At 46.5% G+C, this 9,004-nt stretch overlaps 2 protein-coding genes across 5 annotated transcripts in view; both read left to right on the top strand.

Moving 5' to 3' along the window:
* Porcn (porcupine O-acyltransferase) overlaps positions 1-2,151 on the top strand; it is an 11,978-nt gene extending 9,827 nt beyond the window's left edge. For all 3 annotated transcript variants that reach the window (XM_026782310.1, XM_005352825.2, XM_005352822.2), the window contains one exon: positions 1,711-2,151. In XM_026782310.1, the coding sequence (XP_026638111.1) occupies positions 1,711-1,812 (102 nt within the window). In that variant the 3' untranslated portion in view covers positions 1,813-2,151. The remainder of the gene's footprint in view (positions 1-1,710) is intronic.
* A 798-nt stretch (positions 2,152-2,949) lies between these two features.
* The window catches only part of Ebp (EBP, cholestenol delta-isomerase), a 6,908-nt gene continuing 853 nt past the window's right edge, over positions 2,950-9,004 (top strand). Inside the window, exons 1-4 of one of the 2 annotated variants that reach the window (XM_005352821.3) lie at positions 2,950-3,160; positions 5,501-5,819; positions 7,966-8,002; positions 8,127-8,257. In XM_005352821.3, the coding sequence (XP_005352878.1) occupies positions 5,519-5,819; positions 7,966-8,002; positions 8,127-8,257 (469 nt within the window). In that variant the 5' untranslated portion in view covers positions 2,950-3,160; positions 5,501-5,518. Of the gene's footprint in view, positions 3,161-5,459; positions 5,820-7,965; positions 8,003-8,126; positions 8,258-9,004 lie in introns of both variants that reach the window. The other variant, XM_005352820.3, reaches the window with a different exon arrangement.

Raw genomic sequence — 9,004 nt, 5'->3', positions numbered from 1 at the left:
CGAGACCAGCCTGGTCTACAGAGCTAGTTCCAGGACAGGCTCCAAAGCCACAGAGAAACCCTGTCTCGAAAAACCAAAAAAAAAAAAAAAAAACCTAAAATTTATGTTTTGCTTTTGAGACAGGGTTTCCCTGTAGTTTTGGAGTCTGGCCTGGAACTCACTCTTGTAGACCACATTGGCCTCGAACTCACAGAGATCTGCCTGCCTCTGCCTCCCAAGTGCTGGGATTAAAGGTGTGCGCCTTTTAAAACCAGCCTGATTTTTAAATCCTCACCTGAAAATAAATTTTCATGGTTTTTTCCTAATTAAGAATATTTTAAAATTTTCATTCAAAACAAAATCTTGGGTTTGCAGCCTGGCATGGCAGTGCGCAACTTTAGTTCCTGCACTTGGGAGGCAGAGACAACTGGGTTGGCACCAGATCTTATTATAGGTGGTTGTGAGCCACCATGTGGTTGCTGGGAATTGAACTCAGGACTTCTGGAAGAATAATCAGTGCTCTTAACCACTAAGCCATTTCTCCAGCCCTTCTTTAACATTTTTAAAAACATTTTAGGAATGGGTGTGGTGATGAATGCTGCTAGTTCCAGCACTCAGGGAGGCAGAAGCAGATAATTTTTGTGAGTCTGAGGTCAGCCTCGTCTACAATGAGTTTAAGGCCAGCCAGGGCTATGGAGAGAGAACCCATCTCAAAAAAAAAATAACAACCAAACAAAAAATACATTAGAGGTGGGAGTGTAGAGCCCACAGTGGTAGAGCCCTTGTCTACCATGGTTGAAATGTGATCCTTAGCACCCAAAACAAACACAAAGTAACCATTGGAGATAGTCACTGCAAAATGCACAAGCAAACATTTTAATTCATTTATTAACTGTCTTCCTCAAAGCATGTCAAACATACACACAATATATTTAATTAATTTAATTTCTTTCCTCCAGGTTTTTTCCCTAAGACAAGGTTTCTCTGCGTAACAGTCCTGACTGTCCTGGAACTAGCTCCATAGATCAGGCTGGCCTCACACTCACAGAGATGGGCCTGCCTCTGCCTCCCAAGTGCTGGGATTAAAGGCATGGGCCTCCACACCTTGCTTACCCCAGTTTTTTAAGCACATAGCATCTTCATTTTTTCCACTGCAAGAGTTCAACATGGTTTATTTTGTTCCTTATTGGTAGACACTCAGATTTCCAATGATTTCATATTGCAGATACTTAGATAACAGCACAACCCACCACATCCAGCACATCTTGTTTTTATTTTTTTAATATTTATTTATTTATTATGTATACAATGTTCTGTCTCTGTGTATACCTGAAGGCCAGAAGAGGGCACCAGACCTCATTACAGATGGTTGTGAGCCACCATGTCGTTGCTGGGAATTGAACTCAGGACCTTTGGAAGAACAGGCAATGCTCTTAACCACTGAGCCATCTCTCCAGCCCCTCATCTTGTTTTTAAAATGACCTTTTTGTTGCTGCTGGAAATCAAAACCCAGGGTCTCCTGCATAAAAACACACACCCTACCATCAAGCTATACACTCATCCCCTTGAAATGATCATTAAGGAAAAAAAACATTACCTGGTTACCCTTCATAAGTACCTAGACCCGTCTGTCACTTAGGTGACATACCAAATATCCCTGGGCAAAAGATGGCTTTTCCTGAGAGACTCTGTCCTTGAATTTCAGAACCACGACCTCTTTCTCTCCTACAGGGCTACGGCATGGCATACACTGTCCACAAGTGGTCAGAGCTCAGCTGGGCCAGTCACTGGGTCACTTTTGGATGCTGGATCTTCTACCGTCTCATAGGCTGAAGCATATGACCCTCATAATTCCCTTCAAGACCCCTCCTTAGGGTACCAGCCCCCATGGGGGGATGAGGGAAGGCCCTTTCTCTACTCCTTGACCCTCTCCATTCTTGAGCCCCAACACCCCTATACATAACACGCAAACACACACAACCTTCCCTTGCCTGTCAATCCCCACCCCACTACCAGGCGGGAAGGGGGTGGTCCTCGTTGGGGCCTAGAAGTGGATACTTGGGGATGCAGAGAGGAGCAGATCTAGGGCCTCCCCGCCTGCCTTCTCCCTTTTTATATGCAGTTTGTTATTGTCAAATAAAAATAGAAATACGGAACAGGCTCATTCTTCACTGCTCAGAGGGGAAGAAGAGAGCAAAGAAGGAGGACCACAGATAAGGGTCTGGAAACTGAAACTCACAAGCGGGAGCAGATTATGATCTGTTTGCGGTGAATTTAAGATTGCTCATGATTGGCTGATACTGGTCCTGCTTGTGTGGACCAGGAATAGATGTGGGGGTGGGGTGGGGGAGAGGAGTAAATGATAAAGAATTGAGTGACCCTTATTCTGATTGGTTGCTCAAATTAGCACAGACGAAGGGTTGATGCCTATAGATCAGTAGGACTGAGTGTTGCAGGTTATAATTATGCTGATTCTGAAATGGGTGCTTTCTTACTGAATGCTGATGAGGTGTGATTGCCCACTGGTTTAGCGCCATGTTCTGTTTGGCTCTTAAGAACTGGCACGGCTGAGAGTCTCCACATCAATTGCTCAGCAGGAGTGAGGGTTTTGAATAGTTTCGATTTGAAGTAGGGACTGGTGAGCGTGGCCGCTGCTGTCAGGGCTGGGGAGTTCTGAGCTCAGGTGGGCGCTAGGTTTGTGCGGCATGCGATCTACCTGTCATATTTTCTTTGCATTCGGACTGAGGATGGGCCTGGGAACTGATGTTGCCTAGAAAATTAAGAAATATAGGGCCACGCAATGCCTATTCATTAGCAAATGTTCAAGATTTACCGCTTCGTTACCTTCCGCGATTGATAAAGGGGCGGAGAAATTGAAGCCCAGACTAGTGTAGATTTCCTATTGGCAGAAAATGCCCACCGACCTTGGAGGATCCTGGTCTCCACCCCACTCCTGACTTAGTCTCAGCCAACAGGGAAGATGGCACCACGGGCGAGGACAGGGCCTGAGACATACGGAGGACTCCTATTGGCAGAAGCCACCTCCTCCACATCACTATTGGTTCGCTCCATTAGGCGGGGAAGTAGCGAGGGCGGAACTGGGGCTATTTGGGAGCGCTCAGGTCTGCCTGGAAAGTCGCGAGCCTGTACTAAGAAGAGGCCTTGCTATCGCGCCGCGTAGGTGAGTGCTCTCTGCCTGCCAACCTGCCCGAGTCCCCGGCATGTGCCCAGGCCCTCCAAGACAGCCGCCTGCCTGGGAGCCCTGCCCTACCCAGCGTCTGCGCGGGACCTGGGCCCTAAAGCCGTTGTCCTGACGACGGAAGACTCGCCCTCTCGCTGGGCAGCGGCAGTGGAAGGTTCTGGTTGTGATTGGTGGTCTCTGGGCTCGGTTCCCCTTTTTACTGTTTAGCACCACCCGTGAGACCTGCCTTTCCTACTCCTTCTGACTTGTTGGCGGCACGGTACACTAATTTCCTGGAGTCTGTCTTTTGGAGCGTGATGCATAGGGCCGTAGCTCTGATTGATCATCTCTGCAGCCTCCCAACTGCTTTTCCTGGACCGTGCGGGTAGGAGTAGCTTCCAATTGAATGATCCTTGCCATTGTCTCCCGCAGCGGACCCAGGCTATCTATGTTCCTGTGTCTGTCTACGAAACTGAGCCCTAAGTGCTGGGACCTGGCTTGCTGACAGTGACTCTCCCACCAGAGTGACCAATGCGGGCCGTGGTCAGGACTGATCGCTGTGTGTCCTGCACTAGATTGTGACCCCTGAGGGCTGAGATCAAGGCCTTGGTTCTTGTCACCTCCACCAGAGGTGACCAAGAGGACTAGGACCAGGACTTGTACGTGTGTCCTTTGCCACGTTGTGACCCCCTTGAGGGCTGAGTCTGACTAATAACAAACAGGAAATACAACTCAGTGTAGCTTAGCAGTGCAGCCTGAGGATCCCTTGGAGCCTCGGGGGCCTCTACTTAGGCTCACGGAGGCCTTGAAACCTGCCTGCCGTGTAAGAAAATGCTAGGATGTATACCATGAAGCAAGTTGGTGAGTTTACTCCAGCAGAAAGCTGCACTTGGAAGAGTGTTCAGAGAGGAATGCACCTAGGTGCCCAGCAGAAGCTATATATCTAATTTAGGGGGCTGGGGAAGCTGTTTAGTATCAAAGTTTGTTTGTTTGTTTGAATATAGGATCTTGCTATGTAGCTCTGGCTACTCTGGAACTTTTTATGTAGACCAGGCTAGCCTGGAACTGATGGCAATCCTTCAGCCTCAGCTTCCAGAATGTTGGGATTTCAGGCATGTGTTAACCACACACTGTTATAACTACACATATTTGGCAAGGACACTGGACTTAAGTTTATTAGTCAGTTTTGACAGTTTTTTTTTTTTTTTGGTTTTTCGAGACAGGGTTTCCCTGTGGTTTTGGAGCCTGCCCTGGCACTAGCTCTGTAGACCAGGCTGGTCTCGAACTCACAGAGATCCGCCTGCCTCTGCCTCCTGAGTGCTGGGATTAAAGGCGTGCACCACCACCGCCCGGCCAGTTTTGACAGTTTTGTTTTTGCTGTTTCCCAGAAACAGGTCATAGTTCTTTTACAGGTGGACTGGTTAAGTATGTCAAAATCCCTGACACCATTACCAAGAGAGCGAGGAGGACCTTTTACCTTCTCATGCCCCCGTTTTTTCCTAGCTAGCTCTCCAGTCTTACCAGTCTCGAGCCAGGCCCATTTCTTATTGCAAGGCCTCCCAGAGACTTGGGACAAGCCTTTTTTATTTATGTAGATTCGTATTTTAGTTACAGTCTTTTTAAAGATTAATTTTATTTTATATGTATGATTATTTTGCCTGCATATATATGTATGTATCCAGAGAAGCCAGAAGAAGATGTTGAATCCCGTGAAACTAGAGTTACAGCTCGTTGAACCCAGGTCTCTGCAAGAACAAATACATCTCTCCAGCCCTAGTTATATTCTTTGAAATGGCTCAAAATTAGAGTTTTTTTCTTGTTTTTTTTTTCCTCTTTCTCCTTCCCACCCCTCCCTCTGAGACAGAGTGCCTCTGTGTAGCCCTGGCTGACCTTGAACTCACTACTTAAACCAGGCTGGCCTCAAAGTCAACAGAGATCCACCTGCCTTCAAGTGCTGGGACACTAAATGCCTGTGGTACCAAGTCACGCTAAATTTGGTCTGTTTTTAATCTTCCAGTCTTATAGTAATTCTGTTAAATAATGGATCCAGTTCATTTACATTTTTTTGTTTGTTTTTTCCGTGTAACAGGACAGGGTTTCTCCGTTTAACAGCCCTAGCTGTCCTGGAACTAGCTCTGTAGACCAGGCTGGCCTCGAACTCACAGAAATCCGCCTGCCTCTGCCTTCGGATAGGATGAAAGGCCTGCACCACCACCACCACCCGGCTCATTTACATTTCTTATTGCAAACTATTTGGATTTGGTTTAATTATCTCACCATGTACTTTCTGTTTGCCCAGGTTTTTCTGTTCCTTTTTTCTCCCTGTTTATCTCCAAGCAGCCAGCGGCCCATAGCAGCATGACCACCAATATGGGCCCCTTACACCCATACTGGCCCAGGCACCTGAGGCTGGACAACTTTGTGCCTAATGACCTCCCGACCTGGCATATTTTGGCTGGCCTATTCTCCGTCTCTGGGGTCCTAATTGTGATCACGTGGCTGTTGTCTGATCGAGCTTCCGTTGTCCCACTTGGAACTTGGCGTCGACTGGCCCTGTGCTGGTTTACTGTTTGTACATTCATTCACCTTGTGATCGAGGGCTGGTTCTCTTTCTACCATGACATCCTTCTTGAAGACCAAGCCTTCTTATCCCAACTCTGTGAGTCCCGAGTTCTTGTACTGTGGGAGGGAATTTTTCTGGGTAGAGATTGGCTTTGATATTTAAGCACCACCCCCCATGCTTGCTTACTTTTTTCTTTCTTCCTTCCTTTCTTTCTTTGTTAGTTCTGTTAACTTCTTTTCAAAGCCTAAGCAGTTGTTATCTGTGCTGAGATTCTTTTTTGTTTTTTTTAAAGATTTATTAATTTGGGGCTGGAGAGATGGCTCAGTGGTTAAGAACACTGGCTGTTCTTTTTTTTTTTTTTTTTTTTTTTTTTTTTTTTCTCTGTAGCTTTGGAGCCTGTCCTGGAATTAGGTCTTGAAGACCAGGCTGGTCTCGAACTCACAGAGATCCGCCTGCCTCTGCCTCCCGAGTGCTGGGATTAAAGGCGTGCGCCACCATCGCCCGGCTAACACTGGCTGTTCTTGCAGAGGACCCGGGTTCAATTCCCAGCATCCATATGGTGGCTCACAACCATCTGTAACTCCAGTCCCAGGGGAACTAACACTCTCTTGTGGCCTCTGAGCTCACTGCACATATATACATACATACATACATACATACATACATACATACATAGAGATTTAAAAATAAATAAAATAGGGTTGTAGAGATGGCTCAATGGTTAAGAACATCTACTGCCTTCCTTCCAGAGGATCTGAGTTCAATTCCCAGTGCCCATATCAGTCATTTCATAAATGACTATAACTAGCTCCAGGGAATCTGACACCTCTCTGGCCTCCAAACACCTGTATACATGTGATACACACACACACACACACACACACACACACACACAGCCTTAGATAGAAATAAATAAGTTAAAAAATAAAATAATTTTCATTTATTTGTATGAGTGCTCTTCCTGAACATGTGTGTGTGTGCTGTTTGCATGCCTGTGGAGGCAGGGAAAAGGCACCAGATCCCTTGAAACTGAAGATAGGGATAGCTGTTCTTTTTAAAATCTTTTTTTAATTAATAATTTTAAATGTAATTTTTTTAAATGTAATTTTTATGTGCAAAGGTGTTTTACCTACCTGTATGCAATTGGAACCCCAGGACTGGAGTTAAAGAGTTTTTTGTTTGTCTTGTTTTTCGAGACAGGGTTTCTCTGTAGCTTTGGAGCCTGTCCTGGAATTAGGTCTTGAAGACCAGGCTGGCCTCGAACTCACAGAGATCCGCCTGCCTCTGCCTCCCAAGTCCTGGGACTAAAGGTGTGCACCACCACTGCCCGGCTTGGAGTTAAAAGAGGATTGTGAACCACCATGTGAATGCCCTGTCTTCCAGAAGAGCTGAACCATCTCTCCAGCCCAAAATGCACACATGACATTCACTGCTTATTATAGGCTTTTTTTTCAGTCTCATGTAGACCTGGCTGGCTTGGAACTTGCTATGTAGATCAGGCTGGCCTTGAACTCACACAGGTCGACTGCTTCTGCCTCCCTGAGAGCTCGCATTAAAGGGTATGATACCATGCCCCACCCAGTTAGGGGCAGTTGTAAACCGCTATATGGACACTGAGCCCAGGTCCTCTGCAAGAGCAGCACGTGTTTTATCCTCCACTAAGCCATCTCTCCACCTCCACAAGTTGTTTGTTTGTTTTGAGACGGATCTCACTGCATAGTTTTGGCTGGCCTGGAACTATCTCTGTTGACCAGGCTGGTCTTGAACTCACAGAAATTCTCCTGCCTCTGCCTCCCGAGTGCTGGGATTAAAGGTGTGTGCCACCACTGCCTGGCAGCCATCTTCTAGTTTTTTCCAGACAGTATCTCATGCAGTCTGTGCTGGCTTCTAAATATCTATGTAATTAAAAGATGAACTTGAACTTCTGATTCTCCTGCCTGTGCTTCTGCCTCTCAAGTGCCGGGGTTACAAACATGCAGCATCACAGCTGACTCTCCCACTCCTCATCATCTCTGCCCCCTGTTATACCATGTGCCTCGAGTGCCATGCAATCCTAGCACCATCGTGTGTCTGTCTTCACACATGTTACATACACAGACCTTAGAATCAAAACTTCTCCCTCCATCATCCAGCTGAACAAACTGAGGCATGGGGATATTATAACGATTGTTGTCGTACAGTGATTATCACAAATATGAGTTCCTTTTCCTGACTTGATTCTTCATGTATCTGTTTGCCTCAGGGAAAGAGTATTCCAAGGGAGACAGCCGATATATCCTGTAAGTATTTTGCCTCTGTCAGTGGAAACCTGTACTGGTTTGGGGCAGTGATGAGTTGGGGCACTAACAAGCTATTCTGTGAGCAGAGCACAATGATGCCAGTGTTTCATCTTTTCTCTTGCAGTAATGATGGCTTCATCGTCTCTATGGAGACTATCACAGCTTTGCTCTGGGGACCACTCAGCCTGTGGGTAGTGATTGCCTTTCTCCGCCAGCAGCCCTTCCGCTTTGTCCTACAGCTTGTGGTCTCTGTGGGTGAGGAAAAAATTTACACCTGGCACTACAAGGGTTATGGGGGAATCTCTAGATACAGGCACATCCCTGTGGGTGAGATTGCATACATATCCAGTAAGGGGTAGACATGCTGAATTATAAGCTCCTTGGTATTCTGGAACATCCAAATCTCTCTCTCTCTCTGAGCTTGCCTCTCCAGGAGGAATGTGTATTTCTCTTCTTTCTCCATCAGCGTCTCCTATGAAGGTTACTTGATAAAGTTAATACTGCCCAGGATCTCTGGGTCCTCCAGGATCAGGACCTAAAATGTTAGCTTTTCTTTCGTTTGCATATATGAGCTCTCTTTAGACTCTTTGATCCTGAAATGCGAAGTTGTCATGAATTCTAGGATTTTAAACTTGCCTTCAGTTCTAGATCTCTAAGGTCTCCTGAGTTGAATTCTCTATGCTCTTTCTCTTTTTTTTGGGGGGGGGGTTTCGAGACAGGGTTTCTCTGTACCTTTGGAGCCTGTCCTGGAACTAGCTCTTGTAGACCAGGCTGGCCTCGAATTCACAGAGATCCACCTGCCTCTGCCTCCCGAGTGCTGGGATTAAAGGCATGCACCACCACCGCCCAGCTTGAATTCTCTATGCTCTTGCTTGGTGTGTAGGTACATGCTTGTAGTCCTAGCATTCAGAAGACTGAGGCAAGAGAATTGGGAGTTTGAGGTCAACCTAGGCTACATACCAACACTCTCACTCTCTCTCTCTCTCTCTCTCTCTCTCTCTC

This window comes from Microtus ochrogaster, chromosome 10 (assembly GCF_000317375.1).
Source record: "Microtus ochrogaster isolate Prairie Vole_2 chromosome 10, MicOch1.0, whole genome shotgun sequence".
Taxonomy (NCBI): Eukaryota; Metazoa; Chordata; class Mammalia; order Rodentia; family Cricetidae; genus Microtus; species Microtus ochrogaster.
The sequence above is the reverse complement of the archived record's forward strand: the minus strand, read 5'-3'. Positions and strand labels throughout refer to the sequence as shown.